The 16,395-nt window shown below is 38.5% G+C and overlaps 2 protein-coding genes across 8 annotated transcripts in view; one reads left to right on the top strand and one right to left on the bottom strand.

The window, feature by feature from the left end:
• Positions 1-2,319, top strand: part of PDE8B (phosphodiesterase 8B) — a 106,668-nt gene extending 104,349 nt beyond the window's left edge. For both annotated transcript variants that reach the window (XM_080373306.1, XM_080373307.1), the window contains exon 22: positions 520-2,319. In XM_080373306.1, the coding sequence (XP_080229432.1) occupies positions 520-635 (116 nt within the window). In that variant the 3' untranslated portion in view covers positions 636-2,319. The remainder of the gene's footprint in view (positions 1-519) is intronic.
• Positions 1-16,395, bottom strand: part of WDR41 (WD repeat domain 41) — a 55,354-nt gene that overhangs the window by 18,330 nt on the left and 20,629 nt on the right. Inside the window, exons 7-14 of one of the 6 annotated variants that reach the window (XM_080373295.1) lie at positions 16,046-16,108; positions 14,735-14,845; positions 13,834-14,018; positions 10,643-10,764; positions 9,579-9,667; positions 7,673-7,806; positions 5,634-5,834; positions 2,461-2,735 (exon numbers count right to left, since the gene is read on the bottom strand). In XM_080373295.1, coding sequence (XP_080229421.1) covers positions 5,682-5,834; positions 7,673-7,806; positions 9,579-9,667; positions 10,643-10,764; positions 13,834-14,018; positions 14,735-14,845; positions 16,046-16,108 — 857 coding nt within the window. In that variant the 3' untranslated portion in view covers positions 2,461-2,735; positions 5,634-5,681. The other 5 variants (XM_080373296.1, XM_080373297.1, XM_080373294.1 and 2 more) reach the window with 5 other exon arrangements.

Here is a 16,395-nt window from a genome sequence, read left to right as displayed (position 1 = left end):
CATTTTGGTTCCTTGTTCTGAGGCAGAGATTTCTACAGGCTAAGATAAATAATCTCAAGCTGGCCCTGAGTCCATTTTTCCAGGGTCAGCACCCATATATAAGCAGTACAGCACAGGATCTAAACAAGAATGGTGCTTAAGTCCATTTCACTGCACATGTTTTATGAAAGCTGAAGACTTACCAGACAATCTACGTAAAGAAGGAAGGAGTAATAGCTTAAAACTAAGCTTTTTTTCATCTAGGTCTTTTTTTTGCTTTATCAATGTATTTCTTCTGACCAACAGAAACTGAGACCAGAGTGGTTGCATGTCCGCATAATTTAATAAAATCATTGTACATTAAGAAAAGGATTTGCTTGAAAGAGAAACAGACCAAAGAAAAAAATCTTTCCCCTTTCAGTATTAGCTTACAGCTGAAGGAACAAAAGAGGGTGTGAGAATACCAGTTTCAGATGAGGTTGGGCTGTTCTTCTGCCTGTTCTGTATACATAGCACAACTGTTTCTCCTGGTCATTTCAGCATTTGCACATCTGCCTGTTCTGATGCAACATTTGGCTAATAACTACAAACACTGGAAAACACTGGATGAGTTGAAGTGCAAGAGTCTCAGGCTCCCATCAGAAAACAACAACTGACACACTAAAGCAAGAAAAACAGACCTCCTGATCTACCAGTTCCACTGTGAATCACTTACTGACTTGGCTACAAGAGGGATGGTGTTTCCTTTCCAGTGAAATTAAGACTGCGTGGCAAGAAGGAAATATTTTATTTATCACTTTTAAGCTTCTCTGAATCCTACAGAAAAGTGTTTTCAAAAAGGCTACATAACCCACAGATGAATAAGTGCTCTTTGGAAATAACATTTTGTGACAGAAAATGTACTTCTGAAACTAATTTCTAATACTCAGTATGCATTTGTCAAATCTTGCAAGTGATACAACTGTATTCACTAACACTTCATATAACTGTTTCTCAGACAGAGGGGGTAATCTAGTTATCAGTAGAGTAAAAATAGACTGACAAGTAAGCAGAAAACCTTTCTCTGATCTAGCATAAATTTGCTCCAATTCTATCGACGTTCTTCAGCTCTCTGAAACATAGTTCTAAAGCAAATATGCACAGTTAGAACAAGTAAATCTTGATAAATTGGACACAGTAAAAAACCAACCCTGTACCATTTAAAACTACCTTCTTATCACAGAGAGTCTCTCTCAGAACACCACCTGTTCTCTCTGGTTTTAGTGTAAAATCTTGGTAGGAGTCAAATTCCCTTAAATTTGGTCATGTAAGGGAGAAAACCAAGCATGTTCTGTGTAATTGGTGCCATCCCCATGTCTCTCTGCCATCTCAGAGATGTTACCATGCAATGTTTCATCAAATTTTACACAAAAAACATTGTGGCACTTATCAATATCCTTTTTTATAAAGTGGTGTTTGTACACATGGTCATCAATTTTATTAAACCGATCTAAATTTTATGGTAAGTCCATATATTGTGCTACTTAATTCTAGGATGAACCTGATACTTTTTAAAAAAAAGTTTCCAGGTTATAATTTGTAACAGCATTATTATTTGTACGGCTTTTTCCCTCCTAATAAAATGCTGGTTTGTTTTGTGATGTAAAAAGTATTTCAAGAGATGTAAATAAGTTAGAAATCAAACATAGTTTTTCATTAGTTTTAAGACAGGAAACTTATGCTAAAGCTTCCAAAGCACAAATGCATATTTTTGTACATCTCATTTTAATCACGTGCAAAACATGAACATGAGTTCAAATTTTAGACTATTCTCAGACTATTCAGTTAATAAATACTAGCAGAACTGCTAATTTTAAACACTGTGCACTCCAGGCTGTAGGCGAGAGCATCAAAGCTGTGGCTGCAGTTGAAGCAGCAGTCCACTGCTCATTAAAAAGAAAGGTCTTAAGACACACTCTTTACCTCCCCTATGCTGTATCAAGAATTGAACCAGTAAAGGGGAAAAAAGGAAACCAGAGTTTAGATTGCTGTGGAAGAAAAGTGACAACAATTGTTGTTTACTGCAGGTAGCTTACATAATGTGCCAACCTTTTTTGTATGTTTTGTACTAAGTTCTGAAACAAAAGGTAACATTCATAAAATGTATGTGCAGAGAAATGTATATAAGCTATATTTTTGTTAGAATTGTAACAGAACCTTACTTTTGTCATAGCTAAGGCAGGTTGTTGTGTATTAAAATGCTGCATTGTGTATATTTGAATAATGGTGTTTCTGGTGAAGTATATTCATTATTATTACCCATTGCAACATTCTTCAATGAATTTTTATTCAGATAAGTTGAACCTCTTTTCTTATACTGTAAACTGTTTGCTTTTACCATTACTTTATTTAGAACTAGTGCTGTCAGTGGTTGTACCTTAACTATTCTGATGACTGAATGCTCATGGCAGCTTGCATTAGAGAAAAGAATTTCACAAGATATAAAGCTCTGTCATCTTAGTTTAATTCGTTAAATACAGAAACACTATAAGACCACATCCATGTAAAGCATTTCAATTCATTATTTTTGTCACACTTCTGTCACAAGGAAGAAAATGTGAACGGTGGAAGGAATCTAAGAAATAAAGTTTAGCCTCAGTTCTGGTTCACAAGTTAAGGTGTTAATGTGGATTCAGTACATTTGCTGCAAGATCCTGTGTTTCTTCCCACAGTCAGAGACTAAGCAAAAAAGTAATTTATGTGGCGATACATCCTCCCTAAGAGCAAAAGACATCAGCATAGATTAATCATCTGCCAGTTGTATCAGATCTCCTAGTTGTTGTTACAACCTGTCCAGTTGACTAATAGCTACTTCTTTCACGCTATTGTCAGTGTACATGTATGTAAACTAGCTGCCTTGGAGCTGTACTAGTATTAGGGTAGGTCTGATAAAGATATCAAGATGTGAATGTACGGAATTCTGCATTAAGGTGAGGTGGAAAAAGAACCTGAAAGGACACAAGGTGGAAGTAAAATTTCTAATCTGGTGACACTAATTCTGCTCACTGCAATTCCCAACAGCAAGTGACAAACTTATTTACAGGAGTGGGCTAGTATAGCCTTATTGTGTTCACCATTATGCTAAAAGTTCATTTGAAAAACAAAGAACTCAATTTAATACTTACAACTCAACCATCTTTAAAGGAAGAGACCCTTGGGAGATCTATTACCAATGGAGTGCATCTAAGAACACCAGCACTTTTGACAGATATAAATATTTATATATGCATGTAGGACTACTTAAGGCTGAATTACATCCCTCTAAAATGCACAATGACTTTTGTGAATAGAACTGTTCAGTTAAACAGGGCTGTTTCTCCACCAGGTATTCACTTAAAAGCAGTCACATAAAAATGAAAGTTGTTCTCATGGCATAGGAAGAGGAAATGATAAAAGATGATGTTCATTTTCTCTAGTTATAACGGATAATAGCAGTAGCCTCTCCAGAAAAACCCAAGTGTTCTAAATTTTCACTGTAAAGTTTTAGTAACAATGTGTAAACCACACACTTCATATAAAACTAAACAGATATTTCTCAGTAGAAACAAGGAAAAAAAGACCCAATGAGAAACTGATCTCCCCAGTTTTTACTGGGGTAGCCAGAAAAGGCAACACTTGCTGATGAAGACAAGCTGAAACAATGCAGACTGACAGGCAGAAAGGCTTAACATGCCTTCCTCCCCCAAGTTTAATACCATATACCCACAGGCATGTTGTCATCCGCTGTAATCCAAATGCCTTTGCTATGCTGGTCTATAGAATAGCCACTCTGAGCAAAGAACATCCAGCTTAAGATTTAATGCTGACTTAACCTCCCTGAATTGAGGGGGTAATTTAACAATTTATCCATCTGTTTTGTGTTTTTGAAATAAGTCATTTTGAGCTCTACGCTCAAATAAGATTAGTTGCACAAGTTGACTAGAGTAGGGAAAAAAAATTAACTCAAAATTTACTGCCCCTCTGCCCTGCCCTCAAGGGAAGATTATGGTCAAACTCAGGAGGGAAAGCTTGGCTTCTGGGTGGCAGGGGGAAGGCAAGTGCCCACAGGGCGCTAGGGCAAACAAGTCTAAAAGGCTCCTTAGTTTCTTCTAAGGAAGCTAGAGCTTCCTCCTTTTGCTTCTGCTCTTGTCAGGATCTGCTTAGCCCTTTGTTTTAATTGCACTTACTGCAGCCACTGGATCTTATGTCTGGAATTATAGCCCTGTGCTCTTCCTGTACTGAAAACAGTTCTCATTGATTCATAGGGAAGAGATGGCACTGAAAAGCTGCATAGGCTTACTTCTAAGTGCTGGATCTTCTCAGTAGACCTGAGGACAGCAGCATCCTCTTCTGTATGGCTTTACAACCACTAAGTTCCCAAACTTCCCCCTTCCCTAGCTCTCCTTTGTTCAAATGGTAACTTACCGCTCATTATCTTCTCCTCCGTCCCACTTACTTTGTATCAGTTCTGTCTGGGCTTAACACTACCTTTTCTTTTTTTATTTTGGGGTTTTTGTTGCTTTGGTTTGGAGTTTTTGTTTTAGTCTGGGCAACTTGCAGATTACTGCTGCTATCTCAGACTTGAAAAAAAGCATTGTGTACTGACACTTTTTATTTAAGCTCTAAAATACTATTTAGCCTTACAAACGTCGTGCAGATTTCTCTGCAGTCAGGCTTCAGTTGGGAATTTAGTATTCATCTGGCAAAAGTGTTTTGCTAGTATTGAACATATCAACTGCTACTGCTTAAGAAAATATTTTCAACCTGAAAATCCACGGTAAGGCCAGTGGTTTTTATTAGACACAAATTAATTTGATGAATGCACTATGGAAAAACTAAGCCAGACCAATCACACATCATGCTAGACATGGTACAGTTGCCGTATAAACCCCAGCAGTGTACGTTTACCCACAGTAAAACTGCAACTACTGCAAGCATGGAGTATCTATATACCTTGCTTTGCCAAAAATTAAACCTGATAAACTGGTATTGCCTATTTTTCTTTCTTGCTTTTACCCTTGGTGCAGGATAGTAACTTCAAAGGCAAAAATTTTGAGAACTGTTTCTGCCTCATGTAGGAACATGAGGTTGGGGGAGGGGGGGTGGCGTATATATGCATATACATAAATCTGAGCCATCAGTGACTAAAGTTTAAGAAATAAAGTCACATAAAGCAGGAAGCCCCAGATTTGTTTTCTGCACATAACACTGTGGAATGCCCCCAGTTGCTTTAGTTATGATCCATCTAAGAATTTTCACCAGTCTTAATTTTGACATCCACCCATGATATTTTAAAACATTAGGAATAATATTAGAAACTATTTAGTGAGTCATCATTATCACAAAATCACAGAATGTTTTGGGTTGGAAGCGACCTTAAAGATCATCTCATTCCAACCTTCCTGCCATGGGCAGGGATGCGTTCCACTAGACCAGCTCACTCAAAAGCCACATCCAGCCTGGCCTTGCACACTTCCAGGAAGTGTTAACACCATTTCTGATGACAGAATAAGCCAAGTAGAGTTTCAACATGCAAAAATCTCCTTTGAGAAGAGCAGTAGCAACTAACAATACATAACATTAAGTGTAAACCTTACTGGTAGTCACATTCCCAGTAGCTCAGACTTTATACTCACATTTAACACACATCCAGTTTATACATATGTAGTCTGTATTTGAGCAATTTAAAATCTGAGCTGCAGATCACCATTTTGCGCCAGTTTTTGAAATAGTGTTAAACTGCGGAGCCTAGATTCTCGTTCACCATCCTTCCACAAAATAATGAGATGGTCAGCAGAGCACGTAGCTAGTCCCAGTTCACCAAAGTACAGGAACATCTGCAATGAAACAATTACTACTACTATGATGCTCATGCGAGTTTGTCAGCTTGTTTAAATGTTCATTGTGCAGCTGGACTGCTTGAACATTGTAATTTTGCATTCCTGTGTATACTTTTTATGTGTTTGAGATGCCATAAAATCCCTACATGAAGACAACTCTTAAATAGCACTTCACACTGAAAGATCTCAGTTTAGGAAAAGCAGTGAAGCCTGACAGATAGCGAAGCTAATGTACAGAATATTGAAGAAACTTGTTCCAAGTCAGCAGTAAAAAAGTGAGTGACTTGCATAAGCTCTGATCTCCTGGTTTCCTTAGGAACAGAAGCCACTATTCTGTTCACTTGGGTACACTGTCCCCTTCCCACACAACACCACAGGCTACCATCACCAAGCCTGGAAGGATCAAAGAGTCAAACAACTGTTAGAGACATCAGCATGTGCCTAGTCACACAGAGGAAACCAAACCAGCAAGAACTGCAACACAGGAGAAAAACGCAGCAGCAATGGAGAGATTTTGTGAAAACAATGAAGCTGACAAGTCATGTAGTCATCCCTGCCTTTGAAGACCTCCCCAAGGCTGCCTAGAATTAGCCACTAATTGCAGTTCAACACAACAGCCAATGGAATCAGGTCACATGATGCCACTGGCACACTCGCTGTGTCCTGACTCTTCAGCTTGTTCGCGGGATCTGCCCAGGGGAAGCACACTCAGGCCAAGGACTGTGCTACAGCCTATCTGCTCTGGGAACAGCCACCTGCTAGCTATGCAGTTCCACTAGAAACACTCTGGCCAAGCCCACATCTTTGACCATCACATTTCATCACTACTCAACATTCCCAGCCTCAAATGCTCCAGTCTTGCCCAGAGGTTAAAAATGGAATTTTCCATAAGTAGAACATTTCAGGAAATGACAACCACCATCATCTCAGTTACTCCTTGGCTCTGCAGCATCCCAGCAAAGACCCAACATATGCCTCTTGCCTTCTTTGCTGTGCCCCTCGCTGAATTACACACTACATCCTCTTTCTCACATAGCAACTCCCCATACTGATAACAGGGCCTCTTTCAACAGTTTTTTTTCAGAAAGAAAGATGGTAAAGGGCAGCAGAAAGCCTTGCAGAAATCCCCGAGGCAGAAATGTTCACCTTAGTTATTAGTGAAAAGATTTCATCTTTTGGCAGTAGCAATTCTGAAATCCAATCAGTCTCATGAAAACTTGCGAGAAAAACTACTCCAGAACCACACCACTCCTTTCTACCTGTCGCTCCCCCTATGCCTGCTAAGAATGTATATAAAGCCCACTGTAAGAAAGTCATTTGCTACTCCAATAGGTTTGTCAAGCACAAAAAGGTGTGGACAGAAGATGCCATTTAAAACAAAAGCATACCCTATTAGGCAGACAGAAGCACAGAATGGTACTTGATCTAAAATTAAAAGATCTCATTAAAGCCCTTTGTGCTGTGAACCAAGAAATTCCTGAATGGGTTTAGTTTATGTCAGCTCTTGTTTACACTGCAAACTTACAATGAAATCTGGAACAAACGCAGAGCTTCCAGCTGTATTGTTTCCAGTCTATAAAGAAACCCAAAACCCCACCAGATTATCTGCAGCATGTGTGTATATATCTGCACACAAAATACTCAAGCATCAGTGAGTGTTAAGAGTTCTCATCAGAACTGTCAGTATGTATTAGTTTTCACACTGCACTAAATATGTCACACAATCAATGTGTGAGCCAGACAGTCAAAAGTTACAGCTGTTTTTAAGAAACACTGCCAAAATTACATTAGTAAGGGAAATTCACTTTTTCTTGTTCTTACTGAAGCTGACCTACCTGCACAGCTGATGAATGACCAATCAAATCACCAACCAACTCCAAGAAATACATAGGTGTATTCTCCTGTACCTTCTTAGCAGCTTGGTTTGCCTGCCTGTTTGCCCTTCCAAACCCCCACATGTTGAAAAACCCTGGGGAAAAAAAAAATTACAAATACAATTTATTTCCTCTAGCTGAAGAGAGAATACAGTAGTCACTTAAAATCTAAAAGCAGGACAGTCTGTATGGCAAAATGACAGAAGCATCGTACTGTGCAGCATTGCTACATCTGCATCTTTCATCCTGAGGTGGGAAGGAAACACAGCTACTTTGTTTTTTGTCTTAACTACATTTAATTTAACAAACATGTTGAATTACTCACTTGGATGAGACAATATATGAATTTAGAAAGAAATACAAGGACTGTCTAGATGAATTAATTGAACAGCAAAGGTAGATGCAGGACAGTGATAGTTACTTTTGTTCTGTCCTCCTAAACTGGTACTTGTGCAAAGAGAGAAATGAGGCACCACTCTCCCCTGTGTGTCCGGCATTAAGAGTGCAGCCATACAGATAACAAGCAAGTTTCTGAAGTGAATTACCTGGTTTTATACTGCCCACTGGCTTTCTCCTTCACATTTAAAATTATGAGCCAAACTGGAGTGTAAAGATAGTACTTCACATGTCCCATTTAGATAGCAAGAAAATGCACGTCTGTGCCATAGCTGCCAGAACTGTGTCATAATACTGACAGAAGAAACAAAGTTGGGTTCTGTACACAATGCACTTCAGACTTTCTTCCTGACTCTTCTCCCTCAGCCCCATCAGCACACAAAACAAGAAGTATGCTGGACCACGGCCTTGGTGCAAGGGAGGTAACTGGATAGATGAACAACTACTCAACGGATCTCTTAGAATAAAAATGGAGCAGAACAACAGAAGTCCACCTATCTCACTACTGCATATGTTTCTTTCAAATGTTTCCAATCATAGACGTTAAACATTTCCCATGTGAAACCAAATACCACTTGTCACAATAAGAAGCTTACTGTGTAGATCAGCTGTTACCAGCAATACTGAAGATACAACATTCCTGAAAAAGTGTTTCTAAATCAGACAGCAAAAGGATATTCGCAAAAATTACCAGACAGGTCAACAGCCAGGTAGAAGAGACACATCAAGAAAATTACTCACAGTCTGAATAAAAAACTCTGCAAGAGAAACAGCTCATTGCTGTTCCCAGTCTATAGCACTAATTATATTGTTCAGAGCACCTGTTCAAGACTGCAACTACCAGTGCACAGGAAAGCTACTGGACTGATCAAAGAGCAGCAATCACTACATGGGCAATGTCTGTGCTTGGAGAAAACCACTTCCTAAAACACTAGCAACTAGCCCTGAGGACTGCAATGCCCAGAGCCAGTATATAAGTGAGGTTGGATACAGCCTCGAAGCAAGTCCCAATGTCATTCCAGGTTCAAGGAGGAGATGTGGAAAATGCTTTTTTTTAATGTGCCACCTGCTCATCTACAGGGTTCTCTTTAGCTTATTTTTCAAGGTCCTGCAACTATTTACTCTTGCATGGTAAAGGATCCAGCACTATTCAGTACAAGGGGAAGTGGATCAAGGTTTGTCAGGAATGGTCACAATTTTTGTTAAAGCAGCTGATACAACTGTAAACTCTAAATAAGCTTTATGGTGCAGAACTGCATCAGCTGGACCTTCTAACTTCCCATATCAGATCTTGGAGGGCTTGTACACCCATGTCATCTTCAATTTCCTTCCCACAGCTTATCAGTTGGTTGAACTCAAGACATTATCTCTTCTTACAAAGCCTGTAAGCCTCTCTATTCCTACATGGGGAATACTGAGTTTCCCGTTATCCTTTCTAAATGCTCTTTTCATCCCCCTGCTACTAGCAAACCTGTTGGAACTGGTTCAGCTGGCATCTGCTGCTTTTCTCGAAGATCCCAAATGCGCACACTGCCATCTTCTGAACAGGAGATCAACTGCCTGTAAAAACAGTTCATAAACAACACTAGCATGAATACTTATCTGCCCAAGCCACCTTGTGATGTTTGTCTAAGAGACAGGCAATGCCTCAGGTTCTACAAAAGTTTGCTAGAACTCTCAAATGTAGCAGGACATCCCATCCAGATGTTCCATTCAAAACAAGGTGCATTTATAACAGGACAAACTATAACGCACTTGCAAAATAGGTGGAAAAAAATACACATTTTCAATACCATTTTAAAAGCTCAATACCACTCTTTAAAATAAAAAATAACAAATCTAGACTCTGCAAACACAGTTCCACTAACTAGCTTTTGCAAGCTTATGTAAGCTTACTTTCATTAAGCAAAACCATATTTTTTCTTACAGAAAAACAACAAAAGGAAAGATACTCCTTTTCATTACACGTTTAGAACAGCACATGCATTTACAAGATTAAGGCCCTAATTTTATCTTCTGACAGACTTTACTCCATTGACTGAGATATAAAGGGAGCTAACAACACAACAATTAGATTATGTCCAATTTGGCTGTCAAAATAAGTTTCAGCTAGAAATTCAGCAATGACAAAGGCTGGAAGTTACTGGGTTTTGTTAAAACATTTCAACTGTTCCAAACTCCTTAGTGAAAAACATCTACTGAATACGCCATAAGACTTTGTTTTATAGAAGTAAAATGCCATTAAGCTGTATCTTCACAATGTAGACAAAAGTGCTTTATCAAGTCTGATTTTGGATTTGGCCAAGATATTCTGAGCCTGAATATCAAGCATACTGGACTATAGTTTTTTCACACTGAATTACAATGATGCGTTTTCAAAAATCAGATCAACAACCTCTATCTAATAAAAGCAGATCAAACTAAAGATCAAGTCCCTGCCCTAGAAATCAGATGTGGCTTTGCAGACTACCTCTAACCACCCTTCCAAGTTCTGCATTTCTTTACTGCATTTACAAAATATACCATGACTCGTACCTGTTTGGAAGCTTCTCAATGTGCAGTACAGAGGAGTCATGAGCAGCTCTCTGGCAGGCAATCACACGCTTCATTTGAAGATTATATACGTATATGCCTTTTCCAACAGCAGCGAACACACACTGGAAAGAAAATTCAATGGAACAACTTACAGAAACAGATACTGAAAGATGACCCTGCATGTAATGGATTTCCAGCAGTACTATGATGTCATCTAGCTTGTTTCTGTCTTAGTGTTACTGCTTTATCCCAAACATATAGAATCAGCAAGTTTAGAAAAAATACAAATTTGAGGGAATGAGAGATAACCTTCTATACTCTAAGCAGTTGTTTCATTTCTGTATTTTCATCTTGTACCTTAGAGTCTAAGCAGAAACCAAGGAAACCAACAAATCAACATATTTCTGCAATTAAACATTTATGTTCTTACACTAAAATAATGCTCTGTGTTTTGACAAACTCTTGTTTTATGAAGAAAAAACTGAGAATACAGGAAGCCGTTCTGCATTTTTGCCACTTTTTTTAAATTTAACTGAAGCTGCACAAAGAGGTCTTGCTCAAGCATTTGGGCTCTACTGAGTGTAGAAAAGAAACAACCTCACAGATAGGTATTACACAATACTGTGAAGGTCTGGAACCATTTTGCATTCAACACTATTCTTCAAAAAAGCACAGGGATTCCACCTCATAACCATCATGACGGCCCTAAGAAGCCATAAACAGTTTACAGATCATTGGACTTGCACCCTATTATGACTGACTTGTAATGATTTCAGAGAGGACAAACATACAATCCTGTGCACATACATAAAATAAGTATTTGGTACCAAACAGAGGAGTGCAAAACGCTTCCATTCAGTACATATCTTTGGTGTTGAACATACCCTGTTTAGGTGATGGCATGCTGGATCTTTCACCTGAATGGCCTGCTTCCATCTACACAGCCCAAACATTAATATCTCATAAGCAGTTTACACGACACGCTTGCCAACATTTTGTAAAACTGGTAAGCCAGTGTATGTATATTCAACAGTGTTTTGACACTGTTCAAAACCCTTTGTCCAGATTTTTTGGCGTTGGGTGGGGTTTTTTGTCTTGTGCACATCTGTGCTGGGAGCTCTAACAGCTCTGAAACTAAGTGCAGATTTCTGATAGCACTCTACCAAATCAAGGAAAAAAACCACTGAGACCATTTTTATTTTCCTAGTTTTGTGTGAGGGTCAGTTCAACAGCCTTCCACATCAGTCTTCCACTCTTGTATCTCAGCATTTTCTCCCTTACAGTCTTCCACCCTGAAACAGGCTCTTGAGTTTCATATAGTCTTATAGCTCTGCAAAAGATGCTCTTCACTTTTTTTGGTTTTGTTTAAAACACAAGCCCTGGTAAAACCCAGGTCATCTCAAACTCCAAGAAAATAACACATGATGAAGCATAAGCTGTACACCAGGGGTCCTCAAAACTTTTTAACCAGGGGGCCGGCGCGCGGATGCAGTGGCAGGCAGTCATCTGCAGTTGCTTTGTTTCCCCCCACAACCCCCGGGGGGGGCGGGAGGGGTCTGTAAATACCAGGGGCCAGACTGAGGACCCTGGGGGGGCCGTATGCAGCCTGCGGGCCGTAGTTTGAGAACCCCTGCTATACACCTATCTTAACAGCCAAGTTAAGTGCGCACACGCACAGATCTGGACAGCAATTGCACTCCTTAGCAGTGTTTCCTAGTATTGCTGAACCTTTACCATCACATTTGTTCCTGAATTCTGCCTAAAACGTCAGTGTCAAACTAGACAAGTGCATCTTCTCCAACTACCTAACTACCAAGCCTGCTGACAAACTTCTTAACAGAGAAAACACCAATTTTAGATTTTTTTAACATGAAGAACAGTGTTCTGCTTTTAGATAGCAGGTAACAAAGTAATTAATTATAGGAATACATTTCTCCCATACTTTCTAAGTAGCTACATTAAAATATAGACAGCTCTGCTCTAAAAGCACCTTCTATTTCAGGACATAATGTTAGAACTACCTTTTCTTCCCACCATTCAAAAGTCTCACAATAAATAAAATTCTGCAGCAATCTGTTTATTTGCAATGGAAGAAAGTCCTCAGCAGCCTCAGATTCCACATGCAATGTTTTTTTAACTACTTCTGAACTTTCCAAAACTCTTTTCCGCTCCCCTTAAAACATATCTTGTGAAGCTTTTAAGCAGGGAATTAAAATGTTTTCAAGTTGAATTATAGAACTGCTCCTGAACAGAACTGGCTTTTTGCTCCTTCTAGAACTAAGCACCCACAACAAAACCACTGGAAATCCTACCATTAGAGACAATTACAGCTCTTTTCCCCACACCCACACCCTTCAATGTTTCTCTCTCCAGCATTTTAGGAACATTCTTTTCATAGACAGACAAATGCATTGCGTGACTACTTGGCCCTCAGTCTACGTTCAGGCTTTTCCACAGCCTTTATTTTGTTACAGCTCATATCTCTGAATCCATTTCCAGGAGTCCCTTTCTTAATCATTCCCCAGCAATGGACCTACAGGCTCCAAAACCAGAATCCCACTCTACCCTAACTATGAATTCTCCTTTCCCACTAACAGTTGGTAACATTTCACAAATGTAAATGACAACCTGAGGATTTTTAGTGTTTCCTGAACAATAACTGGATTCTGCCTGAGTATTCTGGCCAAGGATTCCTAGATTATCTCCCAAGCATGATTACAGTAGGCTGAGGTTTGGACCCATATTTGTGCTCTCTGCAATTGAGTATAGTCCATCTGAACAGAAGCAGCAATATTTATTTACTACTAAGCACAGACATATGCCTATTCTCTAACTCATTTCATAGTACCCTCAGCTATAACTGTTCGAGGCAACGTACTGTGGAAATTGCATTTCTAGAACCATGGAATATGAACATTGTATGCCATCAAAACACACACCTCTTGTTTATTCTTCTCTAGTGGTACTGTAAACAACTAATAGATCTTTGTCAGTCAAGAAGAAATGCTGTTGCGACAGTCCATTATGTTAGTTCCCATACCATCAACATATTCTAACCTTCAGTTTGCTCAATGACCAAAATTTTATATAAAAACTGTTAACTGTATAAAAATAGCTGTGCACATTTTAAAGAACCCACTCATATTAAAACAAGCAAACTGAAGTAGTTTACTCTGTTTGACGCTTCTTACCTCCTCATCAGATGTTAAGTGTTGAACTGAAGTTTCATTTGGGCTTTGGGATAACTTTATTTCTGGCTGTACATCTGGATGGACAGAGGAGTCCCAGAAGTTGCACTCAGTTACCTGTTTTGTCCAGTCAAGTGCATCCCAGACTATTAACTCACCCACATGAGAACCCGTCACAAAAGTCAAGTCTAGAGGGAAAAAAAACCACACACACACAGAAATCACGGATATTTTTTTTTTAATATCACATTTCACACAAAGCTACAACCCTAGAAAGCTAAGGGAGCCCATTTTCAAGTGAAGGTATAGAATGTGTAGTACGTAACTGACTGGACAAAATCCCCTCTCTTTGAGTAAATACTCATTTGATTACCTAGCATAGCTCACATAAGCAAAAGATGAGAGCTCTCTTGTAAAATTAAAACTAGGAAGGAGAACATTCACCAGTCAGTGCACAGTACAGTATAGAAAGGCAAGAAACACCATCAGAAGTACATACAAGTATTTCAAGTTCATTTGTTGCCTGCATATAAAACCCTTCTATTCCTTGGACAAGTACGTGTACAGCAAAGTATGTCTTTGCCATATAGAGAAATACTGATCATGAATTAAACGGAAGAGTTAATGGCAAGATTCAAGTAGCTGCACATGAATATGTTAATCACACATGGAAAGGAACAGCTTCAACAATACTTAACACAGGTAGCATATTGGTTTTTTAAGCCCGGTATTGCTTCCTCTTCATAATCAAAAACCTTACTTTTATCTTACATGATGCAGTAAGATACATCTATTAGTTTGGAAGTTCCACTCCAGTTAAAAGTTTGGTCCCAATAAAAGCTCCATAGTTGAAATATCCCACTGGTAACTAACAGAACTAGTAATATTATAAAATTACTCTTACCATTGACACTGACTAATGACAAAATGTTATCCTGATGGTCAACAAGGCGTTTTACTTCAAGGACATTCCAACCTTCAGACCCATCAACAGCAGCAATCAACCTAAAAATTACTTCAAAGATAAACTGTCTAAATAAGCTTCATCATTGAGAATAAAATGTAGCTATGTTTAAATAAAACACATTGTTTTCAGAAAGACAGAAACTAAAACATATTATAAGTGAGGTAGTATAAGACATGCAATATGACCACTCATAACACCAAAAAAAAAAAGGGGAGGGGGGAATAAATTATTTCAGTGTTATTACCAAGGCCCTTACTACAGCAACTATAGGATAAAGTATTTCAGACTAGTAACTTTGAAATTCAAAGAATCGGTCAACATCAGAAGCTGCAGAAAGCAGAAGTGAAAAGTATTAGACATCTTTAAGGATAAGTAAATGAAAAGTGAAACATCTTTTTTAAGGGTTCATCTGACTGATAACTATTATTCAAAAGGATGCAATATTCTCTGGTCAATAATCAAGATTCCCAGGAATTAAGACTATTTTAACCAGTCTTGGAATTTCCTTTATGAGATCTCAAGGGCACTCCAAATAAAATGTACGAAGTGCAGATGGAAGTTCTTTGTATACTGATGTCTAAACACAAGAAGACTATTCTTAATTTCCTCCTGATTCTTTCATCAGAATATCAGATTGCTATTTTTCAGCTATTTAATCATACCGAGCAAAGTCTGTTGTTTTGCTGATTCAGTGCTCTTTCTCCTGGATTTTTTTCCATATTTTGAAGTTTCAGTAATTTTATAAAACACAGTTATTTAAAAGACTCTCCACAAACAGCTAGCTGATAATTTACAGTTTGCATACACAGAAAACCCTGTCTCCACATAAGCAACAGAACAATCACATTATCTCATTATAGCTTTGGACAGTACAATGAGACTCGCAATCTCTCATACTCCTGATAGAAGGATAAGGACGCTCTAGAGAAGCTTAGTATCTGAAAGTTCAAATAATGAGTTCCAGACGTTCTCCAGAAGAAATGTAGATCACCACAATCTCATCTGGACAGGTGGAATAACAGTAGTAACAATAACAAAGACTATAGAAAAGTTTTGTCCTGCAGATCTCAACATAGTTCCTGATTGAGATTAGTATTGTCAAATAATGGGAAAAGGAATAAGGTTGCTAGTCACAGCCTAATACCATTTACTTCTACACAATTACAGCAGTGTGTTCTTTACACATATCTCTGATAAGCAACTGTTATAGAGGAACATGAACATTTAAAAGAAATGCAACATACTCACTTAGCTCTTTGCCAACAGCTGCCGCCACACAATTTTTAGGCAATTCAACCAAAGCACTGATACCTTTGAAAAAATACAGGCAATAAGGGAGAAAAGGATATTCGTTGGCCACGAGACAATCTTCCCTCCACTTATAAGTTGTTATTAAAATAAAAGCGTATCAACTGAAGTGAAAGTGAAATGACACTGGAATTGAACAGATCACCTCAGACAGAAGTAGACTCAGGAGTTTTGGTCCTGAATCCAGCAGAATTCTGAATGTCAAACTTAAGGTGAAGCTGAGAATCAATGATCTTTTTATTTTAAAATTAAATTTTTTTTATTTTAAAGTTTAAGTTAATATATTTATG

Source organism: Falco punctatus (genome assembly GCF_963210335.1).
Source record: "Falco punctatus genome assembly, chromosome: Z".
NCBI lineage: Eukaryota > Metazoa > Chordata > Aves > Falconiformes > Falconidae > Falco > Falco punctatus.
The sequence above is the reverse complement of the archived record's forward strand: the minus strand, read 5'-3'. Positions and strand labels throughout refer to the sequence as shown.